Source organism: Podarcis filfolensis, assembly GCF_964270895.1.
Source record: "Podarcis filfolensis genome assembly, chromosome: 11".
NCBI lineage: Eukaryota > Metazoa > Chordata > Lepidosauria > Squamata > Lacertidae > Podarcis > Podarcis filfolensis.
Window position 1 is genome coordinate 60,533,851 of NC_139613.1, and position 26,619 is coordinate 60,560,469.

Below are 26,619 nucleotides of genomic sequence, written 5' to 3' on the forward strand. Positions count from 1 at the left end.
TAGCAAGGTCTATCAAATACCACACAATTGCACAACAGAACAGTGAAAACCATGAAAATATGGGTGGGAGGGAGGGTGATCTGCAGGCAACTGTGGTCTCAGGTGAAGCCCAGACCAGTTTTTGTACCCACCAGGAAGTCTGCCTCAGGTCCACCCCCATTGCCACTCCTCCAAGCCCAGCTATGATTGGGCCAAATTGCAGGTGGGCAAATTTGAATCACACAGCTGCTAGGAGAGACAGGAGAGCCATCTCTCAATGGCTGTTGGAGCCAGAGACTGGGAGCCGGGACAAAGAAGATGGGGAGAGGGGCTATGTCAGGCTGCAAAAACCACATCACGTCTGAAGAGTTGAGTGGATATTCATCTTGAGGTCTAAGCAGCTGGGTGACTCATCCTGCCCACCCTGCACTGTGCCACAACTTGCTTCTTAGATGGTTGTAAAGTTTGCAAACAATCACAGAAGACATGAATTAATTGCATATGTGAAGTTTATATGAGGGTATTTTGAACACCACAAACCCCTTTTCAGTGGTGGAGCTTCATGCTCCGGCACTGGGGGGGGGGTGGAGAGCAGGCGGGGTGTAGTGTGCGTCCTGGGGGCAGGGCATGCCACCTGCAGGGGTGGGGCGCCTAGCTCAGGCAGGGGGGCAGCCACGATGGAACCCCACTGGGATCAAGCTGCTGGGGGCGGTGCGCTCCCCCCGCACTCCTCTTCCTCCGCCAGCGCCCGCTTTCATTCTAAAGTCTTCACTTGGTGATGCTTTGACTCAGCACAAATTCTTATTGTAAGAACTAATTCTTACTATGAGTGATTGCTTAAAATGCCCCACATACTTTGCTTACCATGACACTGTATGCATTCGTTTCCAAGATGCAATGTGCAATAATGAGTGCTCACACCTTTCTTTGTGGGCGCCCTTTGCAGGACCGCACGCGGCACCTCTGGCCACATAGGACTCACCAGCTGGTGCGGCTGGCCCACCTCCTTGTCATAGTCATTGGGGGTTCCCACCGAACCCCAGTTAACCTATCAGCACCTTTGGGAGGTGTGGCCAGTTGCATAAATAGGAGGCGGAGCCGGCAGCAAACATGCGTTCGGCTCCGGAGCTTCACCCACCCAACCCTCCCTTTGTCTATTGCTTGTTTGCAGGTTAACCATTTTTTCTTCCTCTTCAGTGGGTGCTGCTATGGACTTTTGATGGTTGCTGTTGAAGAACCGGGAAGGAATTTCCCTACATTGGCAGGTTTTGCCTTCCCCTTAGCAATTTGTCACAACTTTGGCGGTTTGAGGCCTTGGGCGGAATCCTTTAGTCTATTTTCCGTATATGGGGGGAGGCGTGAAGTAGTGACTCACCCCGCCCCCCGCGGTGGCGATTCCAGGGTCCCCTCTTAAAGGGGTTTGTAGATAGGAAGTCACTGGCCACGCACTGAAAGGTTGTCAGTGAACTCCCCTGTGTTGCGGGGATATGGGGTGGGCTCCCTGCGTACACAAGCATCTTGCAGCGCACCCTCCCATATCCCATTCACCCTGAGGAGCCCCCGTTCCCCAGCTGCAGGCTGGGAGGGATACGTGCCCAGTGCCTAAGCCGAGGTCTTCCTACATCTGAAAGGTTTAATAAAGTTGTGGCCAATTTTTAATTCCATAACACATTGTCACGAGTCATTATTCCTTCTGGTGGTCTCTTGGGGTCAGCGGGTCTCCGCCTGGGCACGCAAAGAAGAAATTCACCCCTTGCACAAGAGGGTGTATGTTTTTAAAGATGTGATTTGCTTGGTGTGAACCACAATACACATTGTGCCGTTCCCAAACTATAGAGTTTGAGTGCGAACACTGTAACTCTAGACAAATATTTGCCACGGCAGCACACAGCCTCATAGGTAAAACATGTCTTGCCTTGGTAGGAACTCTCCCCTGCAAGCAAAACCTTTTCTGTGCACACAGCAGGAAAACTGTTTGTGCCCCTGTGCACAGAGCCTTTCCCATAACAGAAGTTAGCAGAAAACTCAACATGCGTGCTTTGGATTGTGTCCAACAAGAACAATTCAAAGAAAGGGGTGCCAAAGTCTCCCTGGGATCGATAGGAACTCAGCAGACAATAAAGTCTTTGCATTCCATTTCTTCCAGTGACAGTACAGAATACCTAACTTTCTATTAATCATTCCTTGTCTGTTTGGAAACTTGTCCTGGTGGAATCTGATCTGTTTGCTGGCACAATTATAACCCATAAGCTTTGTAGTAAGTGGAAAGTCAGTAATATTGGTGGATGCTTTATATATTAAGAAAATTTTAAAATGCCAAAGCAAGCATTCATAAGCAGAGCGGGCCCTAGCTGTTTTGCCACCTGAGACAAAGCAGGAAATGGCAACCCTCAAAAAATCAAAGTATATAGCATCCAAGGCTAATCAATGTATTTTGACACCTGAAGCAGAAAAATCCCATAACTGCAGCAACCTCTGTCTAGCAGTTAAGTATGGAAAGTGGTTTCAGGAAGACTGCAAGTAGATCTGAGCCCAGTGTTGCTCTGGGTCTTATGTCCTGCTCTACCTGGAGAGACCCCTGAAAACTGAGGGGGAAATTGCAGAGCGGGAAGGGGCTGCTGGCAGGGGCCTCATATGGCAGCATGTGGCTCATGAAACTGGAAACTCCATGCATCCCCTAACTCCAGAAGGGGTGCATTCAGAGAAGGAGACAATACTAACCAAACCATTTATATATAGTACTAACCAAACAGTTTCACGTGACTTCCAAACCCTGAAATGCAGACACTGCACATATTATCACAACAATGTATTCTGTCATATCTAGTCATGCTGACTGGATATATCTTCCAAATGCTGACTACACCACAGTCTTTCTTCAGGGTGTCAAGGTTTTGGACAACCATATCTTTGTGCTGTGGTACAGTCAGCATAGGAAGATAACATGCAGTCAGTGCGGCTAGAGAGATATATTGTTGTCATCATTTGCACGGTGTCTGTTTTTCAGTGCTGTGAAACTACAATTATTTGCTTACCGTATGTTCTGTTGGCCATAGGCCACAGACATATTCTTTGTAAAGTTCTTAACTCTTTTCATATCTATGTTATAGAAATACAATATGCTCATTTAAAATCTTAACTTTATGTATTCTTTTGCCATTTGGGGCATTGCCACATCCCAACCGTGTGAGGAAAGTCCTGCTTTGTTCCTTGCATGAACGGTAGGGTCAGCCCAAGACATTTTGCTCTCTGAGCAAAGGCTGATATGGTGCCTCCTGCCCATTTCTCATATTGATGTCAGCCAGACTGACAGCTGAATCTTACTTCAGCACTGATGACAGAACCAGCACCACACCTGAGGGGAGAAGACTAGCTTGGGGGACACAGGGCAGGCTCGCCCCAGGGAGCCACATCACTCCAACACTCAAAGGTTCAAGGCTTGAAGTTCTTTCTAGGGACTGAACCCAGATTGTGATAGTAGCCAAGAATGAAATGCTTTTCACCCGATGCCACTCTTTTTTCAGACAGAAACTGTCTTGCCTTTATAAAGTTGAAGTATGTATTTTGTAATGTGCCCCATGGCTTATTTCTGGAGTGGCTTTGGCACTACCAAGGATTTGCTGGAACAAGCAAAACTATGAGGGCTTTGAGCTAAACTGGAAGGACAGGACAGGACAGGTTGGTGGTGTGGTTCTGGGCAGCTAGCCATCTTGCTCAACAGGTGAACAGACCTTGGTCCTCCTGACTGAGGTATTTGCAGGGTGTGAACCTTGAATCTGGTTTCAATCTCACAGTGCAGCTCTGGGGCTTATAAAGTAATAAAAATAAAGTGCCAACTAGACTTGTGCAGAGTATTTTTCTTCACCTCCAGTTGACTGCATCCACTTTTCAATTTTTGAATGAGAAAAGACTTGCAGCTTACAGCAGGGCTGCCATTTTTATTGATCCCGTTCCTTTGTCTTTCACAGCAGCCTGGTAGGAGAAATTAAGCAAGTGGAACTGTCTCTGTCGTTAGCTCTGCATACCATGAATTTTAGGCTGCTGATGAAGGCAAAGCAGCAGAGCCAGCAACGGCACAATATTTATGAAAGGGAATTCATGGAAAGCAATGCTTTTCAAATGCACATAAACTGGATAAATTATTCTGCTTTCTAACTACATGCAGGAACAGGGAAAATAAAACCTTGCAGAGGCTGGTGTGTGTGTGTATGTGTTCTTCAGTATATGTGCACAGCATAGTGGTGCATCCGTGGATGAGTACAAGGTTGGATTTGTCCATCTCTTTGTATGAAACATTATATATTAGATACAAATCTTTAAGAGACGCCAGATATGTTATAAGGCGAACAGCTCTGTGCCAGTCATCTTGTGTTGCAATATGCAGGGCTAAAGGGCAAGGCTGAGCACTTCAAAACCTCGCTGATGTTTCTGAGCATTACCACACCCTGCATCTAGTTTATACCAAAAAATTGTCAGTCATGGAGGGAGGGAGAACATTTTGCACAGAAAGGCAAGGCAGCCCAATCAACATGGCATGCATTTCACAAGGAAGGTTGCCATCTCTATCCCCACCCCCAATTTTTTTTCTCCCTTTAAGTGGCAGAAATCCAGTTAATGCAGCATTCTTCCTAAATATTTTTGGATCTTTTTTGGGAGGGGTGGGGGGAGACTGAACTAGGTGACTTTTTACCTGCAATGTATAGTCAGGAGAAAGGTTTTACTGTTTGCCAGAACTTTACTGCCTAGTCTTATGCATCTTTAAGGAACGAACTCTCAAATGTATACTAACCTGATGCCACAATGCCCTGCACAAAGGCCGCTTGTCCTTTCACAAAATCCTTCCAGTGGACACCACCTCTCCTACCTTGGCAAAGTGATAATTGCCCGAAGCACCCATCTCTGAAGGTCTCCTGCATACATGACCTGTCTGCTGCTGCCCTAGGTTCCCTCCCATGAATTGGACTCTCCCCCCCCCCACAATGAGAAATAGACAAATCTGTTGGTTTCACTTTCCCATTTTCCTAATGGATTCATTTCTGCAATCCATTTGTGATTTTTGTTTGTTCATGGGGTGTCCAGAACACTGTCTAGTGCTGTTATGTTGAATGAATTTCAGTTAGTAAGTTTTGAGGACACGGACAATGTGTTTGGATCAGTTAGGACTTGCACTCTGGACCCGTACCTCTCTTGGCTGATAAAAGCTAGCAGGGAGCGGACAGCTGGCTGGGCCAGGGAGGTGTCTAATGCCTCTTTACAAGAGGGGGTGGTCCCTGCCTGCTTGAAGGAGGCAGTAGTAAGACCACTCCTTAAGAAGCCCTCCATGGATTCAGAAAAATCTAAGGACTCAGCTGCATTAGTCCAAAAACAGCGTTTTGAATTTGTTATAAACATGCAACACCAATTTGTTATAAACATGCAACACCAGATGGCACCAGAGAGAGAAAAAAAATCTATGCAAATTTTACATAACATTTTTTCTTTTGTTATAATGATTTAACTTCTGACTTATTTATAGTGGGGGCGTTTTCCCTGTGTGTAGATCCACCCTGCCATCGACCATAGCATCCTCCTGGCGCTGCTTTGTGGTGGTTCTGGTCCTACATGAATGGTGATGCTTGAATAATGCTCTTCAGCTCTGTGGAATCCTCAACATGGGGTTCTCCAGGGTTTAATTTTATCCCCTATGCTGTTTAACCTGAAACAGAGTTTGGAGGAGGTTGTCAGCAATGTGCTGGCAACATGCAGCTCTACTTCTCCTTTACATCTGCAGCTGAGGCAGTGGAAGTGCTGGATCATTGTCTTGCCTCAGTAATGGACTAGATGAGAGCCAACAAACTGAAGCTCCATCCAGATAAGACTGAGGCTCTGTTAGTGGGTGGCTCCCTAGACCGGATGGCTGGAAGGCTGCCTGCTCTTGATGGGGTTACACTTCCTCTGAAGGAGTGGGTATGTAGCTTGGGAGTACTCCTGGATCCTTTGCTGTCACTTGAGGCTCAGGCAGCCTTGGCGGCATGGAGTGCCTTCCATCAGCTTCAGTTGGTGGCCCAGCTGTGCCACCATTTGGACAGGGATAGCCTAAGTTCTAAGGGACACGGGTGGCGCTGTGGGTTAAACCACAGAGCCTAGGACTTGCCGATCAGAAGGTTGGTGGTTCGAATCCCTGTGACGGGGTGAGCTCCCGTTGCTCAGTCCCTGCTCCTGCCAACCTAGCAGTTCAAAAGCATGTCAAAGTGCAAGTAGATAAATAGGTACTGCTCCGGTGGGAAGGTAAACAGCGTTTCCGTGTGCTGTTCTGGTTTGCCAGAGGCAGCTTAGTCATGCTGGCCACATGACCTGGAAGCTGTATGCCGGCTCCCTTGGCCAATAAAGCGAGATGAGCGCCGCAACCCCAGAGTTGGTCACGACTGGACCTTATGGTCAGGGGTCCTTTACCTTTAGCCTAAGTTCTGCTGTCTATGTTCTGGTCACCTCTGGGTTATATTACAGTGGTACCTTGGGATACATACGCTTCAGGTTACATACGCTTCAGGGTACAGACTCCGCTATCCCAGAAATAGTACCCCGGGTTAAGAACTTTGCTTCAGGATGAGAACAGAAATTGTGCTCCGGTGGCGCAGTGGGAGGCCCCATTAGCTAAAGTGGTGCTTCAGGTTAAGAACAGTTTCAGGTTAAGAACAGACCTCCGGAACGAATTAAGTACTTAACCCGAGGTACCACTGTACTGCAAAGTGTTATACAAAGTGTTACAGACTGTTTGGAAACTTCAGCTGGTGTCAGAATTCATTAGGCAGGTTGCTCACCAGGGCAAGATGGTTTGAGCATATAATGCCAATGTCTGCATTGGCTGCCATTTAGTTTCCAGGCCCAATTCAAAGTGCTGGTTTTGACCTGTAAAGCATTAAATGGCTCAGAACCACAATACCTGAAGGACCGGCCTATCTGAGGACCTTCTTTGTGTGACCCCTCCATGAGCAGCTCAGAGGGTGGAAACATAAGAACAGGCATTTTCAGCAGTGGCTCCCTGTTTATGGAATGCTCTCCTCAGGCGGGCTTGCCTGACGCCTTCATTACAGATCTTTAGGTGCCCAGTGAAAACGTTTCTCTATAACCAGGCCTTGGGCTGAATAAACATTATACAGTATAGCCTTTTAAATGTGTTTGTGGGGTGGGGGTTATTGGTTTGTTTTTGTTTTATTATGTATTTCGTGTTTTCATTTTGTATGTTTATGTTGTGTGAACCACCCTGTGATCTTTGGAATTTAATATTAATTTAATAAATGATAAAAATGAAAATTTATCAGCGTTTTAGTGTGCTTTTTTCCTAATACATATCCATTTTTGGTTTTTTTTTTACTGAAATATTTATTAAAATTTTTCACATTCAATACAAAAAAGTCAAAAAAAGAAAAAAAGAAAAAAAGAAAAAAATTAAAAACACATGAAATTTACAATTCCATATTTTCAATACCATATTTCCCTGACTTCCCCACACCTCCCCTTCTTGTATTCCAATTCAAATTGTTAGTTCAACAAGTTCCTATCCCCAATTTTTAACCTTTTTATATTTATTTCATTTTTTTTAAAAAAAACCAATTTTAACTTATAGACATCAATATTTGTACCTCAATACACAAACCTTTTTCTAAAGTCGACCCAAATTCCCTTCCACGAATTTCCCAATTTTCATATTAATAACCAAACAAAAAATAAAACAGATCATAATTGTACACCCTTTGGATTCTCAAACCCCACCACCCCCTTTCCCGGTTTCGATCCCCAACAAATATCCATCAGTCTTAATCTTCTATCAGCCTGGAGATCTCACGTCCGAGGCTCTTAATTCTCTCTCAGTTCCTCTCTGCCGGTTTTTTTGATAGTCCTTAGTATTAAACACCAGATCTCGGAGCAGCTCTGTCCCAATAAGGTCCATGTTTCTTCCAGCCAGACCTCCATACTTAAAAGTAGGGTCCAAAAGTACAATTATCACAAAAACTCCAGTTTCCACTTTAATCAGATTTGTAATCCATGGGTCTTCAGATCTCCACATAAGGAGATCTCTCCATTCTTCAGTCGCCAATTCAAACCAGATTTTCATCATCCAATACTTATTTTCCCTTGTGATCATCCTGTCAGGCCTCTGGTTTGATTTCTTGTTTTCCTTTGTGAGTGTGATATCAGGCCTCTGACTCTCCTTTGTCATTTGCAAAATTACAGCTCCTCCTTCCTTCTCCTCAGAAACAACATATGTCTCTTTCTCCACACTTTCAAGATTCTCAAAATTCTCTTTTTGTCCAGCTGCATGGGCTTCCTGAGTCAAATCCTTATCAAATTCCGTAATGTTATTTAGTGTTAAGTTCAAAGTTGTTACATTTGTAGCCAAAACATCAATTTGGCCTTGTAACTTTCCCAAGAGAACAAAGACTCTGTCCAGCCCAGCCTGAATTTTCCCTCCTCCAGCCATTCTTGTAGTGTCCCGAATCCCCCTCTAGAGGGATTTTGGTAACTTAATATTCTTTCCAGTTAAAATCCAAAAGTCAAGTTAATTTGTATCAGTTCTTACTTATTTTCAACAAAATATAGCCAAGTTGCAACAAATATATCCAGCAGAGACAGCAGAAACAAAGTTCTCTTTTTCCTTTTTGACAGCTAATTTTGACAGCTGTCAAACTCTTCTATATCTCCTCAGCAGGCTCTCTCGCGAATCACTCCCGGGTCCGGGGGCGGGTGGCACTTCAACTCTCAAAATTAGCTCTTATCCTCCAGTAAAATTACTTATACTTGTATTGCCAAATCGTGAAATTAATATCTTTTGTCCAATAAAGGAGAAGAAATTCTCTCGACCTTAGTTAACTAGTCCTTGCTTTAGATTTTTTACAAGACAGGGAGGCGGACTTCCTGTTTGCGCCTTCCCCGATCGTGCCAAATTCAAAAGAAAATTTCCTTAAAAAGTCCAATTTCCATACTACTCACGGGTTGTTACTTTTAGAGTCCGATTGTTCACAAGAAAAAGTCAGCGCTCTCTGACCATGGCTCGCGGCTTCACTCCACAGGAGGAGCAGTCGACTCTCGGCACCACGCCGCTCACCCCGTCCTCCGTTCCGAAGCCTTTAAAAAGGCTCCTTCGCAGGTCGGGGGGCGCAAATGGTGCCCGCCGCGTCACCAAGTTCACAGGCATCCCCTCGGAGGGAATCCGCCATTAGCCTTTCGCGCTAACCCGGAAGTCTACATATCCATTTTTGTATGCTATTTTGCAAGCAATTTCCTCTTATACAATGCATTTTATATGTTATGTTATGTTTTATTTTATTACATATGGCATTATTTTCAATAATAATACATTTATACTTTTCTATGCACACATTTTTGTGCTTTTTATTTGCTAGAAGAATAGTTTCACAAAATTTCAGAAAGTATACCTGCTTCAGTTCATATCTTGTTTCAGGAGGAACTGTGAATTAGGTCTGGTCTCACGAGAATCTAAACTAAACCAAATATGCTGCCCATACCTAACTTGCAGCCTAGCTCCAGTAATGTGCTCCAAGATCTTGGCAAGCAGGAAACCTGGAGAAGATGGTCTGAATCTTTCTTCTAGTGCCAATTGGAGATTTCCCAATTCCTGCAATAAGAGCCTGAAGACTGTGTGTTTGCAACCCACTAGCCTGGAAGTTTAGAAGCAGGGTGATGGCAGTACTACCTAAGGGTTGGAGCCATGGGTAATGCTTTACCCCCTCACAGGCCAGGTGCACACTGTGGGCTCTGACACTGCAGTCATAGCATTGCACTCTGGAAGGCACACGCTTGTATATCTAACTAAGAATAATACATCCTGAAGATATTATTGATGAACCACAAAATCTGATTGTTTTAAAAGTGCTGCAAGGCACTTAGTTGGTTTTGCTGCAAAAGCCAGCATGGTTTCCTGCTTCCTAGAATGTTTCCAAGAGTTATTAAAAATGCATTGATTTGACATATTCAAATTAAACACTCTTTTCAATATTATCACAGCAATTCCTGCCAGGAAAAGCTGAACCTGTTGGATTTTTGCCTGTCTTGTCACTGCTAGAAAGACAGGAACTATTTTTTTAAAAAAACAACAACAACATACAGTTTATATTTGTGTAAATTTCCAAAGCTCTGAAATATCTTCAGAACTCTTTTTAGGTTATCTATACTGATGTTTCTGAGTGTATGTTATTCTTGCAGGTGAAAAGGAGCAGGCTGCTATTTGCGCACATGGAGAGTGTCACCACTCACATGGACTTTTGCACCCAAGTACACAGACTGCTTTCCTAGGTGTTGCACATTAGCTGTAGTCGTCCCCCCCCCCCCCCGCTCTCTGTGCTATGCAGTTGTTCGTCCAATCATGCTCTTGCATGCAAATATACTATAGCCAGTTCAGATAAAAAGGCACAATTATATCGAAGTGCTCAGTCAGGGCAAATATCACTGAACTTTTCTTACAACCTCCTTTCACCTGTGTTTCAGGAACTAGTCCAAACATGTCAACTACCCCGGCTTTGCCAGAGCCCCTCAAGGATCTGAAGATTCAGTATACTAAGGTTAGTTATATTTATGTGGCTTAACTTCCCTCTAGCTCTGCCACTGAGGCAATCTCCTTGTGTCTTATTGCTGTAGGTCTGTGCAGTTCCCACTTTAGCGGTGGATCTCAGTGCATATAACTTTGTTGCCGGTTTTTACCTATGGATCTCACTGCAGCTTTATTCCCTGATGTTCCCCCTGTTTCCGCAGAGTGTGGCTGCTGACGGCCGTCCTGTTTCAGAATGGTTGCAATTGTTGCTCTGTGTGAATTATGTCTGAAGCTATGATTCTGTGAGCCCAAAGCATTTTAGGGCTTCAGCCTTAACCATGGTACTGTTTGTAGACCTAGGCATATGTACTTGGGAGAAGCCCCATCAAACTAACAGCTGGATCTTATGCATGTTTACTCAAAGCAAGCCTCACTGGGTTCAGTGGCACCTTCTCTGAAGGAAGTATGCGTGAGATTGGGGCTTTTTTGTTTTGGGAGATGTGTATAGGATTTGACTGATGCCTAGGAACAAGTTCTGCAGAAATTATAGCATTGCTTCCACAGCGGTGTTTCCAGGACTGGATTATAACACAGTATTAATGGTTTACAGAAAGAAAGATAAAATCAGCAAAGGGGGAAATCAGAATATGTTACTGTATTAGGGAATGTAACATTGATTTATAATTACAATTCATTCCTAAAATATGTAGACTACAATCTTCTGCACATTTACTTGGGAGTAAACACCACTGAGCACAATGGTATTCACTTCTCAATAGACGTGTGCAGGGTTGCACAGTTTCTTGGGGGGAAATCCAGCAGAATTGTTGAAATGTGAACAACACACATGCATCGCCTACGTACCTGGAAGAGAAGTGCATAAAAGCAGGCCAGCCACTTGAGAGCAATAATGAGATGGACAATCCTTGCTAGTAGACTTTCTACAATCTACAAAAGGCATTGACATGCAAGGCAAAGGGCTGGGGAAAATAAGAGGGTCCCTGGCTTGAGGGCTTGTCGTTAGCCAGCTAAGCTGGAGGACTTGGATGCAGCAGGATGATTCAACCTCCAGTACTGCACAGAATGGCAATAATCTTATTTGAGCTGAACATGTTGCTCAGGTTCTGCTTACAGCGGCATCTGGTTGGGCCTTGTGAGAAGAGGATGCTGGACTAGATAGGCCTTTGGCCTGATCTAGCAAAATCTTCTTATGTTATCATGTCATCTGTAATACTGTGCAAGAAAAGACACCCCCAAGCACATTACGTATATAGTTGTTCAGCAGTTCAGCAAAAGTGTAGCACTGTAGCAAGCTTGGGAATCTGGGTGAGAGACACCTCATGAAATCTGTATTTGCACTGCACATGTGGGATGGGGATGTACATTCCTATCTGCCTTGAGAGCAAAAGGAAATGTGCAGCCCAATCCACTCTCTTGAATCACTGATTGCATAGGGCCTGGCTGCAGCTAGACTCAAGCTAACATATTTAGTATTCAGGCATTAATGTACTAGGAAGCAGAAGGCTTCTCAAAATAAAACTAGATTGTTTTCATCTTCTTCCTATATTCCAAGGACATAATAAACCTGTATATCCAGTTTCCAGAAGCTCGTGAAAGAAAAACAACAGTGGGTAGTATCCATTCCACTCACACAACAGACTTCCACTTGCACAACCAAACTCCCCCCTCTCCTCTCCCATGTAGCTCCTGTGCACCCTCAGAATCTGCCTCAGGGGGCTGTGAGACCCTTTGGAGCAGATACTGGGAGTCTGAAGGAAGGGGAAATCACACTGCATGAGCAGAACACCACTCAAAACATGCAGCATTGACTGCAACCCAAAGAGTCTTGTGGCACTTTAACATCTGTTATGGGATAAGCTTTAAAGGACTGCAATCTACCTGATCACATGTATGAAATGCTATCCTACGTTACAGGTGTGTGCGTGCATATGTGAATGCAGGATGGGGAAAGGATTGTAAACAGTGAAGTCAAAAGAAAACAAAATGCAGAAAAGTATGCTGGTGATAATTATCTTATACAGACACACACAACATACATCCTGGCTTTGGTAAAACGATTTTTTTAAAAAATGATTTTTTTATTAAAAAAATCAATTCTGCAGTTTCAGTCCAGAAAAGACAGCACTTAACAACACTGCAGTCTTCTTTTGAAGTTCCCGTATTCACGTTATGTTGGTTGCAGTGTCACTGGAAGCTAAAATGGCCTCTTTCTGTTTTTTCTATATTGCCATGTTGCCATTTTAGAGTAGTGCTGTGTAGAGAAAAGCCTGTTTGTCTTATAAGAGAATTCAGAAGTGCAATTTTGGCAGATGATGGCATATCATTGGAAGCTGATCAGGTGAATGAATCTCAAGGGTTGCACAGAACAGAACAGAACAGAACAGAACAGAATAGAATAGAATAGAATAGAATAGAATAGAATAGAATAGAATAGAATCATAGTTGGATGGGACCCTGAGGATCACCTAGTCCAACTGTTTTTGGGGGACAGGGGGCAGGCAGATGTGGAGACTCCCTGGTCCTGAACAGGGTAACCGTGCCCCTGAAAGACCAGGTGCACAGCCTGGGAGTCATTTTGGACTCACAACTGACCATGGAGGCGCGGGTCAATTCTGTGACCAGGGAAACTTTCTGCCAGCTCCATCTGGTACACCGGCTGCTATAACTTGTGGATTGAATCAGCAGAATGGATTTTTATCACACCACATGAGTTAGTTGGTTTATCAGTGCCAGGATGTCTGTGCTATCAGCCCCGCGTTTGTGTGAACAATGTAAATTACCACCACCCATACTTACTTTGGATCTGACAGTTTACCTCCTCTAACCATCAAGTACCTGAAACTGAGGATACTTCTTCATATCTCTGATGAAGTGGACTGTAGCCCACAAAATCTTATGCTGTGATAAAGTTGTTAGTCTTTAAGGGACCACAAGATTCTTCATTGTTTTTTCCATATATCCAGCTAAGTCCTCTGCCTTAAAAAAATCCATGTTGCAAACAAGCTTGCCATAGAAGCAAAGGATATCATAGCAAATTCTTTCCATGCTTATGCACAAACAAACGGATAAGCAGAAAGGTATTATCTTATCAAACCCCTAAAGTAGTTCTCTCATCTTACCACCAGCACGTTGCTATTCCTTGCATCAGAGTATAATTGCTAAAATAGAAAGTATCTTTGAACTTTGTACAGATTGGCAGCAAACGTTTTGAAGATTTTCAGGTCATCTGAAGGAGAAAGGAAAATAACTGTGCAATTAAGAGAATCACTAGCAGGGCCCTTTGCTTATCACTTTATTGGCCAGAGATTGCTGTGAGTTGGGGGCAGGTAGGACACAGCAGGCGTTTGAGCATTCCAGCCAGTCTGTGCCTTTCCCAGCAGTTGGGTGTGCAAACTCTGGCAGGTGACGGAAGTTTATCTCCTTGCTGCTGAAGGATCACATGCTGATAGTTACACACAGAAGTGTTGTGCAAGGCAAAAGGGCAGGTACATCAGGGTGGGCTCCCTCCCGCCCTCCTTCCCTTAGATACCTGTCAGCCCTAAGCCACAGTTTCTCACCTTTAAGCATGTGCTCAACTCTCTTGCACTGAAATCAGGCTTGGCTGGATCACAGCCCCAAAGGTATAATATTTCACAAAGAAAAGAAGGCGAAATTTGGGAGGCCTCTTCTGGAATGTTGAAAGCATGAGGAAAAGATCTGGAGTTGTGACTTTATTCTCAAATCTGATCGTTCCCCCTTGGTAAATGCGTGGAAGAAACACCCTGTGGAGGGACCCAATTCTGCAGCCTCCTCACCTGCTCCTGCACCGACAGCTCTGTGCTCATTGTGGTGTTTGCATTTCCTTGATAAGGCAGTAGAGATGTGGTGAGAGTTTGGCAATATTTAACAAGTTTCAGAAACTGGCAGCAGTGTTCAGCTTTTTAGGATTATAAAACACTCCAGAAAAGTAGGGAGGGGTGTGTGTGTGTTTATGTTGCAGGTATAAGGTTCTTACTTCTTTTCTCTAAAAAAGAAGGAAGGGTGAAAAATGCAGGCTTTCCCTTTAAATTATGTCCAAAATAAAATACTTAGTCAGTATAGGAATTTCTAAAATGTGCTATGTCCAAATCCAGATTAACCACCACATCTGATATTTCAATAATGCCGGCTAACTGCCTAATATTTTACTTTCTGTGATGGTGACACAAGGGATCATGAAACCAATGCAGGCATTGACAAGGCTCCCCAGATCGAAATAAATAGATAGCCAGTGTTGAACTTGAAGCACCCAACTTCTAATTTCAGCAACTTACCGGTATTTGCCACTAGCTGAGACTGGCAGAGGTAAAGAACAAAATTAATTTGAGTGCCTCTAAAGGGAAATGGGACCTGAAACGGTCCAGGGAAGACCTGGAGTAGCTTCTGTAGTAGCTTCTGTTCTCTTCTCCCTACCTGGGACTTTGCAATTTGATATACCCACAAAATTCTATATCTGCTCGCTTAGCACAGCTTTTTTTTTTGAATTGTGTGACTGATTCTGTATGAGCTTTTAATCATTTAAAAAGAAAGAAAGATGGGCACACATTTAGGATGCTAATCCTAAGCCATTTTCTCTTTCCAGAGGCATACTGAAGTGTGAACATGGGATGAAAAACTTAGCCCATAAGTGTCAGGCATAGCCAAGCCTGCCTTTTAGGGGGCAGGTGTGCCACGACTCAGTCTAATGCACAATAAAGTTCCACTTCAGTGTGTCCCTCATCCATATGCAGCCTGCAGCCCATTGATCCCGTTCCTTGGGATGCTTTTGCTTCTGATCGAATAAATGATGGAGCAGACAGCAGTATACCATTGTCCTGATCCACAGATCAGGGATTCCAGAAAAGGATGTCAAAACTGCCAAAAGGATTCATTCTAGTGCTTTGTTATGAAAAGGTGAAAACTTCAATGCAATGCCAGAAACCTTACTGCCTTTACAGACTCAGGATAGACACGAAAACAGCAAACATTCCTCATGACTGCCTGCCCCCGGGCAAGCATTTTGTGCATTGCTTATACAGAAAACATCATGTGTCAGTTTGGTTAGAAACCCCCATTGGCCCACCTGGCTCACGAAGGCAGGCAGCCAAGCCTCATGGAGAGCTCCCCTCCCTAGGCCAAGAGCCAAGCATCCAAAGTCCACAGATAAGCATAGCACCAAAGCAAGCCAAAGAGCGTGTATCAAAGCAAGCAGATAAACATATATGAGCTCATTCTCGCAGCCAATAATAGTTAGTCCCGGGGTTCCCTTGCCTACCAAGATGGCATTTACAGGCTTTTAGAAACATTTTCACAGTTTGGTTCTACACAAAGATGTGCGGTGAATTTGCTACTCAGCTCCAAGCAAAATCCACAGCAATGCACAAAACAACACAAAAAAAGTAACCCTATTGCTATAATTGTGACAAAAATCATTAATAAGCGGTGCCACCCCCCCACCCCCCAAACCCTTGGAACCACCATGTTTCCTGTCCCAAACTGGCTATATATTGATGCAACACTTCTCATATATCTATTCTGCTTTACAAACCCCTCCTAGAGCAGCCGTTGCTCAGGACAACCAGCATAGTCAGCCAGATTCCAGAGGGTGTGTTGGGCGGAGATGTAGCAATAGCACTGCAGAGGTAGCAGCCAGAGGGCTTATTATTGTTATTTACTTATACCCTGCCCACCTGGGCAGGTTTCCCCAGCCACTCTGGGCAGCTTCCAACAGAATATTAAAAACACAATAAAACATCAAACATGAAAAAATTCCCTAAACAGGGCTACCTTCAGATGTCTTCTAAAAGTCAGATAGTTGTTTATTTCTTTGACATCTGATGGGAGGGTGTTCCACAGGGTGGGCACCACTACTGAGAATGCCCTCTGCCTGGTTCCCTGTAACTTCACTTCTTGCAGTGAGGGAACTGCCAGAAGGCCCTCGGCGCTGGACCTCAGTGTCCGGGCAGAACGATGGGGGTGGAGACGCTCCTTCAGGACCGAGGCCCTTTGGGACTTTAAAGGTCAGCACCAACACTTTGAATTTTGCTCAGAAATGTACTGGGAGCCAATACAGGTCTTTCAGGAACTGGAGTTATATGGTCTCGGCAGCCGCTCCCTGTCACCAGTCTAGCTGCCGCATTCTGGATTAATTGCAGTTTCCGGGTCACCTTCAAAGGTAGCCCCACATAGATTGCATTGCAGGAGTCCAAGCGGCAGATAACTAGCGCATGCACCACTCTAGCAAGACAGTCTGCGGGCAGGTAGGGTCTGAGTCTGCGTACCAGATGGAGCTGCTAGACAGCTGCCCTGGACACAGAATTAACCTGTGCCTCCATGGACAGCTGTGAGTCCAAAATGACTCCCAGGCTGCACACCTGGTCTTTCAGGGGCACATTTACCCCATTCAGGACCAGGGAGTCCTCCACACCCGCCCGCCCCCTGTCCCCCCAAAACAGTACTTCTGTCTTGTCAGGATTCAACCTCAATAGATGCCATCCATCCTCCAACCACCTCCAGACACTCACACAGAACTATTGTATTGTATTGATCTTTATTACGGCCATTGGCCCATCACACAACAGTTTCCCATACCAACATAATGTACTTAAACCTCCAAATTTAAAACTGCCAAAAACTTACAAACAACAGACAAGAACCAAAGCAAAACAAAAAACAAAGGACCAACATCATACATTACATAAAATTTGTAACATAAATATCACCCTCTGCTTATAAATTAGTAAAAGACATCCATGGTGATATCACCTAATTACAACCTAAAACATAGATCATAGTTTAAAGGGATTATCCGAGCCGCACAGGAGTCCGTTTCTCTTCTTTAGGGATAGGACGCTGATCAAGAATCTGGCAACCATGAGTGATCTTAGGGGGTCATCATCATTTAATAGATATCTCAGTTTGGCTTCATTCGTATCATCGGCAATTCCCTTTAGATATTGAGCGAGAAACTTGCTCCTGGCCGATGAGTGAAGAGCACAGTCAAGAATTATGTGATGCAACGATTCCGGTACCCCACAATTACAATCACATAAGAGCGATATCTGTCCATTGGAGAATCTATTTCTCAGCACGTTCGATGGGAAGGTGTTGAATCTTGCCTTTACAAAGGCATATCTGTGAGCCGAAGAAGTCAAGGAATTCAAATAGTTTGGGAGCCTTAAGAGGGGTAATAAACCAAGGTTTAGAGGTGAGCAGGTACCATTGCCCAAGATCATTTTCTGCTGCAAGTCCATCTCCTCTAGTTTACAGGTTACTGTTCTTTTAGCTGGAACTATATCCTGCTCTAGTAATTTGGATGGGGAGATTCCCATTGCCGTAATTTTCAGTTGTAAATTTTTTACCCATGGGCTCTGGAAATCATCTCTCCACATACATTGTATCAAGTACAAGTTTGGGAGACTGTGCCATAGAGATAGCCAGTGACAAAGTATGTGCTTCCACAGAGCGTTTTCCAGGGATACAATATTAAGTTCTATGCGTAGCGCTGAATTACTTACACAGTTGGGCAGTTTCAATATCCCTCTTAAAAACTGATTTTGAATAACCTCTAAGTGAGATAAGTTGACAAAAGTCCCCCAAATTGAGATGGCATAAGCAATTGTCGGGATCACCTTGGCCTTGAAGACTTTCAGCGCCGATGGGATATGAAGGGCCCCATCGGTGAAGAAAAATCGCAAGATCGCCAAGGAGATAGCTTTGGCTCTGTTTGTAACATAGGCTACATGGGCCTTCCATCTAAGGTTATGTTGTAACCAAACTCCCAAGTATTGGAATCTATAGACTTGTTCGATGACTCTCCCGTCAATTCTCCAATTATGGAGTTTCCGGCTCTTTGAGAAAACTAGGACTTTAGATTTTCCATAATTAATTGTAAGGGAATTTGCGTTACAATATGATCCAAAAACTTTTAAGGCCCTCATAAGACCTACTCTAGAAAAAGAAAGGATGACTGCGTCATCCGCATATAGTAACAAAGGGCAGCGATAAAGTGCTAGGCGTGGTGCGTGAATCTTTTCTTGAGCCTCTATTAGGGGAGTCCTCATGTCGCTTATGAACAAATTGAACAGGAATGGAGCCAATATACAACCCTGTCGGACACCTCTGTTAATGGGAATTGAATTGGTGAGATCACCCTCAGGGGTGAGTCTCACTCTAGCCGCTGAGTTCTCATGGAGTTTGATTATTAGCCAGAGAAGCCTTCTGTCGATGCCCCAGCGGGTGAGTTTTTCCCAGAGGATGCTCCTGGAGATACTATCGAATGCTGCCTTTAGGTCAATGAATGCCACACAGAGTTGACCACCCTTTGGGGTGGAATATTTCCAGGCAAGGTGCTGTAAAATTAGAATATGATTAATTGTTGACTGTTTTGGGCGGAATCCAGCTTGTTCGGGCCCAATTAATTTTTTCTCTTCGGCCCATTGAATAAGTCTGTTCAACAGGAAGCGGGCATACAGTTTCCCCACTATTGAGAGCAGACTGATATTTCTGTAATTCCCGGGGTCATCTGGTGAGCCCTTTTTGTGGATTGGAATGATAACAGCGGCCTTCCATACTTCCGGGATCATTCCAGAGTTGTTAACGGCATCGAAGATGGTTGCCAGGACTTTGGCCCACCAGTCCGCGTGGTATTTTATAGCTTCTGCCGGGATCAGGTCTGGTCCAGGCGCTTTCCCTGTTTTGAGTTTAACGATCAAGTCATGGATGTCATCCGGATCGGTGGGGGGCCAGAGGGGAAGCTGATCTTGAGATTCATCTCTTGTGTTAGCAATACAGTCGGTTGTGGCAAAGTAGTTTTTTAAGTAAGATTCCCAAACCGGGGCAGAAATAATAGTTAAAGGGTATCTTTTAGTTCTTTTATTTACCAGGAGCCAAAATTGTCTGGAGTTCCGTGATGATGAGGCTTCTATGATTGCCCGCCATTGATTCACTTGCCATTCCTGTCTGGCTCCCTTTTGAATTTGCTTGTAGGCCGAAACTCACACAGAACCTTCACCACCTTCACTGGTTCCGATCTGAAAGAGAGGTAGAGCTGGGTATCATCTGCATACTGATGAACACCCAGCCCAAACCCCCTGATGATCTCTCCCAGCGGCTTCATGTAGTTGTTAAAAAGCATGGGGACAGAACCCTGAGGCACCCCACAAATGAGGGCCCAGGGGTCTGAACACTCATCTTCCCACACCACTTTCTGGACACTGCCCAGGAGGAAGGAGTGGGACTATTGTATAACAATGCCCTCAGCTCCCAGCTCCTCTAGACAGTCCAGAAGGATGTCATGGTCGATGGTATCAAAGGCTGCTGAGAGATCCAGCCGAACTAGGAAACAGCTTTCACCCTTGTCCCTAGCCCGCTGGAGATCATCGACCAGCGTGACCAAGACCTGAATCCTGATTGGAAGGGACACAAATAGTCCGCATCCTCCAGGCATGCCTGGAGTTGTTCAGCAACCACTCACTCACTCACTCAATCAATCAATCAATCAATCACCTTGCCCAAGAATGGAAGATTTGAGACTGGGCAATAGTTGGCCATATTGGCTGGGTCCAAAGATGTTATTTTAAGAAGTGGTTTAATGACCATCTCTTTCAGCAGGTCTGGGAAGGCTCCCTCAGAGAGGGAAGCATTCACCACCCCCAGCTCTTCCCAGCTCACTTTTATGAGCCAGGATGGGCAAGGATCAAGGAGACAGGTGGTTGGTTTCATGCGTCCAAGCAGCCTGTCCACATCCTCGGAGGTAACAGATTGGAATTGATGCCATGCAGCTTGACTAGACAGAGCTCTAGCACTCTCCCACCCTGGCCCTGCTCCCACGGTGGAGTCTACCTCTTTCTGAATCTGAGCCACCTTATCTGCAAAAAACTTTGCAAAATTATTGTAGGAGATGTTGGGCCCCGATGGCAAACGTGGTTCCGTTAGATTGTGAGCCACCTGAAAGAATCTCCTGCTGCTGTTTTCTGCAGATGCTATCTCCACTTGGTAGGCTCAACGTTGAGCTCTAACCCGTGTCCGGTCTGATTCAGAATGATTTTTCCACCACCAGCACTCTAGCCGTCTCGGCAATTGTTCATCACCCTCAGCCCTGGGGAAAACCACAGCACTGTCTGGGCTCCATGCAGTCGGAGAGGGCACTTTGGAGCCAGACAGTCGATAGCTCTGGTTAACTCCGTATTCCAGCGGGCCACCAGGGAATCAGGTGAAAGGCCATCAACATGGGATAAAACATCCCCTACCCTCTGGAAACCATTTGGATCCATTAAGTGGCAGGGGCGGACCATCCGAATCTGTCCCACCTCCATGCATAGAGGAATGGTTGTGGAGAAGTCCAGTTGCACCAGGAAGTGATCCGACCAGGGCACTTCTTTTGTTTCACTTTTACTTAGTGTCAAATAATCCACATCCATGGAGATGAACACCACGTATAAGGCATGTCCATGACTATAAGTTGGGTCAAACTTATTCAGGGACAGCCCCATGGAGGCCATGCTTTCCACGAAGTCCCGAGCGGCCCCTTGTAAGGTCGTGTCGGCATGGATGTTAAAATCCCCTAGGACAACCAAATTAGGCGTCTCCAGGAGAACATCCGCCACAACCTGAAGCAGCTCGGGCAGGGAATCCTTGGTGCAGCGGGGAGGTCGGTACACCAAAAGGAATCCTGTACTGCCCCTATTGCCCAACTTCCAGAACATGCACTCAGAAAACTGGGTCTTCCCAATAGGACGCCTGGTGTAAGCTAATGACTTCCTATAAATCACTGCAACGCCCCCTCCCCACCCATATGACCCGGGTAGCTATGCATAAGAGAAACCTGGCAGACAAACAGCAGCAAGAACAGGCCCATCTGCTTCATCCAGCCAAGTCTCTGTTACCAGATCAAGTCCTCCATCCATGACAGCCGTCTTGTGAATCTTTGACCTGACATTGCACAGCAGCACCTTAGGCCATGTGGGTCTCCCTTGTTGATTCCAATATCCTTCCGGTCAAGACCAGACCTGGAGGCAGGGGTAGTCTTCAAACAACAACTAAACCTGCCTCCTCCATTGTCTGGTCTTAGCGTAGCTCCTCCTCCTGCCTGTGATCACTGAGATTGGGTGTCTCAGTGCATTCTCCCCTGTGGAACTTGCCCCAGCCATTCTGAATCCCTGCCTGGAGTGAGGGGCAGTGGGGACCTGTGGCAGTGATTCTGGACAGGCTTGGAGCTACTCAAGACTGATCATCTGCCTAGGTAAATCCATAACTGCTGCCCTCAAGGGGCTGAGTTTAACATGTTACTGAAGCCTGGAGGAAAGAGAAGCAGCTGCAACAGTAGGCTGGCTGTTTCTGTCTGTGTTGAAAACTCAGGGAGATGAGTTAAAGGCTTTGCAGGGGTGGGTGAAGGCTAGAGATACTGATGTTTCTTTGGAAAGATATATGTAAGCCACTGTCTGTGACGTTGTAAGGGATTCAGCTGGAAAGTTAGAGAGGCAGGAAAAGCAGTTGCTCACCTTTGCTTGTTGATATGTACGCAAAAGTGGATGGCTGCAGCACCCTGAGGTAAAAGCTATTGCTCCACCAGGTTGGTCACCATCAGGGTGGGATCCTGAAGCTGAGGATAGCACCTCAACTGACGATGGGGAAGGGGAATTGCCTTCAGGTAGTGAAAGTGAGGGAAGGTTGAGGCTGCACGTCCTTTGGTGAAGTCTAAAGTGAAACAGCCTCGGGGGCTGCTGCTGCCCCAGCCCCACCAATGCAGGTGAACAGCGTTCACACCTGGTGTGCTCATGGTGATGGTTACGAAATTTCACCAGCAGCCACACAAAACACTGCTGGCCTGGCTGTTACATTTGTGGGATGAAGGGGCAAACACCTGCTGTCTTGGTCTTCATTCTCTGTCAAGACAGCGAGGCTTTGCCGACTTTTGACAGTTTGCACCTTCTTCTGATAGAGCGCTGGAGCTGATCATTCTGTCATTTTGGGCATCACACGGGCTCGCTCTCCTTTGGGCCTGGGGATCAGGACAACCAGGGAAGAAGCAAGCAAGAATACTGAACAGACTCTGGGCCACAGCCAGAACTGCGGGTCCAGGCTGCACCGCCCATATATTAGTGGCATCCTGTATATTAGTGACAAACCCCATGCTGTAGCCCCAGGCAGGCATGAAAAAGAGGAGCCTTATTAGTCAGCTATGATTGATATGCCAGGGTTGACGGCAAGCACAATGAAACAATTGCCTGGCTACTTCATCACATACCTAAAGTCAGCATGGATAGGTCTATCTGTCATGTGCCACAGCAGTTTGGGCATAAGAATTGGGCTGAAATCCATTTAATTCCATGTATTCTCACTTGCAAGCATGGAGGTGGGGTTTATGTTAAAACAAACAGACTTTTCACACTGATTTCAACGGGCACTAAGCACAACTAACTTCATCTAGAATCTAGATTCAGTTCATTTTCCAAAATCAGGGTTTATTCCTGATGTCTCTCCATGCCCCAAACTCATACTAAAAGCCTTAATAAGACTCATGTGTGTTTTGGGTTAGTAAGGAATTCAGGAAATGGCCTTTGATATACATACACTAGTAAATATTTTACTTGATTATGCTCCGGAGTTAAATAATGATTATTCAACTAATAATGTTGTCCTTTGAATTTTTCTGTTACACTTTCAACCTAGCTTTTTAAAAACAATTAAAAATAATTTATGCTGCAATATTATAAAGGCTTAACTGGGAGTAAATCTCAATGAATTCAGTGGAACTTCCTTTTGCTGTGGGTTGCATTGCACAGTACTAATTTGTAGTTATGTAGAGCGACTGAAAAAATACTTTTTTGTTGCCTTTGGGAAGCTAAGCTGAAAGGCAACATAAATGTATTATTTACTAAGCAGAAAGAAAAATATAAGACTCTTAAACCAATATGCTGTGAAAGGTGGTCATTTGTATGCCCGTGGTGTTAAGTCTGAAAGAACTCTGACATTAAACTCTTTGTTTTCTTTATGAGTTAAATTATTGGCAACCTTTTTCTACACAGTTCAAATCTGGTAAAGCCACTGAGGGTCAAATACAATTGTTCTGCTTCTGTAAGCCATATCCATATCATGGGAGCGTCAGCTGGCTATGCTTGGTCTGGGAAAGACTTGCTTGGCTTCGTTTACCAGAAGCTGCTCAGCATGGACCTTGAACTTTGCATTCAAGGATCTCCCAAGGCCACCTTCCTAGTGGTAAGATTCCTGGACAAGGCCTCCTTCTGTGACATTGGATCAACTAAGCCAATGGCAATCAGTGGAGCTGTGGCCCCTTTGCTTGTATGGCATCCCAGCCATCAAAAGGGGCAGAGGAGAAAGGGACTTTGGAGAAGACAAATGTAAGCCGCCTATTATAGATGGATAGAAAGACACACAAACATTTTGCATACTTGAATAATGTTAGGCACACAAAGTCTTCTGAACATGTTTTCATTTTACCAAAATCCAAACTCAGTGAGTCACAGACTTGTACAAGAGAGCCCTTTGAGGAAACTAAACCCACAATTAGCAAAATAAACACCATAGAGGACACCTCATCCATGTTGTGCTTTCGAATACTTGTTCTTGCAAAGAGGACCAGTTCAGACAGGCCCAGAACAGCTGTTGATGATGATCCTGCTTGCTTATTTGTTCATTTCTTCTGCCTGTCAATTATGATATGTCATTCACAATGGCATGCATTCTGCCTTAGCACAAGGGAGCTCAACTTCCATGGAAGGCTTATTAGAAAGAAAAGTGATGAGTGTGCAAGTGTGACCCATTCCCTGCACTTCAACAGCCTAGGAGTTCCCTACCTCTCTGTCATCCCCCTGCAAACTCATGAGGGGAAGCCACAGTGCTTAGGATCATAGGAAGTTGTCTGGACGGAGGGTCATGCTAATAATGGCAACCAGCCATGGTGGCTCTTTCTGCATCCACCGACAGAAGCAGGAAGCCTCTGTATATCAGTTGCAGGAAATCACAAGTGGAAAGAGCCCTGTTGTGCTCAGGCCTTGCTTGGGGGCTTCCCTTAGGCTTCTGCTTAGCTGCTTTGAGAACAGCATGCTGGACTAGATGGGCCTTTGACTTGCTCCAGTCGCGTTCTTCTTATGCTCTACAGTTACCAGGTCAGACTGTTTGCCTATTTTGCTCAGGGTTGCTTATCCTCCAGGCTCTCAGGCAGAGGTCCCCGCACTGCTTGTCCCATCTCCTATTATTTTTTCCTACTACAGTGGTACCTCGGGTTACAGACGCTTCAGGTTACATATGCTTCAGGTTACAGGCTCCGCTAACCCAGAAACAGTACCTCGGGTTAAGAACTTTGCTTCAGGATGAGAACAGAAATCACGCAGCGGCAGTGCAGCAGCAGCGGGAGGCCCCATTTGCAAAAGTGGTGCTTCAGGTTAAGAACAGTTTCAGGTTAAGAACGGACCTCCGGAACGAATTAAGTACTTAACCCGAGGTACCACTGTATTTAAAAAACCCTGCCGTTAAGGGCACATAGCTAGCATGTCATCTAGTTTTGCCCATGTTGGCTGTGCTGCAGTCAAGCTGTCATTTGGAGGTGATGAGAAGAGGAAATAACATGCTGTACCTGATATAAAAAGCCTTTGAGTCAGTGGCCTAAACGTAGCAGTAAGAACTTCCAAAAAAGGTATGTTTCACAATTGTCTTTTTTCATAAACAGATACGAATTTGACTTACCCTTGCATCACATGGCACTGTTATATTAATATTTACGTTTCATGCACTCTCTCATTTTGGGAGCGCACCTTGTTGCCAAGCGTGGGTTTTCATTATTTGACACTCTGCTTGCTATCTTCTTGTGCCTAATTTAGTTTTCATCGTAACAGATCATGGTTCTGCCCTTATGTTTTTTTAATCTACATCTGGGCTTTGGCTATCGGTTTCCCTGGAAAGGATTTAGGCCATCATCCGCTTCCTGCTTGCTTAAAGGTTAGAACTGCATAGGCAAAATGCTTTCCAGCTATTTGAAAATGGATACTTTTAGCTATCTTACATCTGCTGCTGAGTAAATGAGTATGATCTCTGGGTAGCTCAGAACCAGGATATGTTTAAGATAATATTATTACTAATACTGGCACTCTTGTCTTTGTTTTCATGGTGCATCTGCAGCCTAGGAGGCAAAGGGAGGATTGGGAAAGGAACAGGAGATAGAGGAGGAAAGTCCAGGTGCATCAGGTGACCCCTCTCCTCAATCCAGCCCATACATATGGGAGCAGGAGAGTAGCACCCCCCCCAGCCATTCTGCACACCTTTGAAAACAGCCAACACTCATTGGGTTTGACATTCACAGGTTGTCCACCTACATGTAGATATGGGGACAGTGGAGAGGGGGAACTGGCTAGATGGGTGCAGGCAGAAGATGAGCCCTCGGTTCCTGGGGCCTCACGTAGGAGCTGCCTAAAGAGAAGCACCATCCACTTCTGACATTAATTCAGGAACACTGCACCATCAAGGACTCCTGACTGGTCCACAGAAATGAATGAAAGGATGAATTATGAAACTTCGTGAATAGTATTTCAGTAATTTACGACACAATACATCCTGTGCAAATCCTACTGCAAAGCTGAGAGCCAGTGTGGAATAAGAGAGTGTTGGACCACTCTCTGGGAGACCAGAATTTTAATCCTCTTTCAGCCTTGAAGCACACTGGGTGTCCCTCAAGCCAACCTACCTCACAGGGCTGTTGGGAGGATAAAGCAGGGAGGGGAGAACCACCACTTTGAGCTCCTTGGAGGAAATGATAGTATATAAATGTAAATAATAATAACTGTGGTAAATACGAAGTGAGGCAACATGCTTCACTCATGACAAGGACTTGAATGACACTGGAGGGGGGGAGCAGCTTTGGATGGTGGCAGTGGGACGTCCGGTGTAAAACAAAAATAGTATAAGGAAGGCATGGGATCCAACCAGGCAGTTGTGACCTTCCAGGTGCTTGACAGCACTTCCTGATTTTTTCTGCCCCAGGGAGGAACTAGAAACAAGGATATCAAGCACCTCCTGGGATGCTGTACATGACAGGTGGGTTCTGTCTGTATTGGCACCATGTGGGAGCAAGAGAGAAA

The 26,619-nt window shown here is 45.1% G+C and overlaps 1 protein-coding gene across 3 annotated transcripts in view; it reads left to right on the forward strand.

Annotated features, from left to right (window-relative positions):
- ALDH1A1 (aldehyde dehydrogenase 1 family member A1) overlaps positions 1-26,619 on the forward strand; it is a 68,692-nt gene that overhangs the window by 14,554 nt on the left and 27,519 nt on the right. For 2 of the 3 annotated variants that reach the window (XR_014539802.1, XM_083576964.1), the window contains exon 2: positions 10,465-10,538. Coding sequence is in view for 1 of the 3 variants with exons in the window: in XM_083576964.1 (XP_083433090.1) it covers positions 10,479-10,538 (60 nt within the window). In the remaining 2 variants the exon portion in view is untranslated. Of the gene's footprint in view, positions 1-10,384; positions 10,539-26,619 lie in introns of those variants that run through there. The other variant, XR_014539803.1, reaches the window with a different exon arrangement.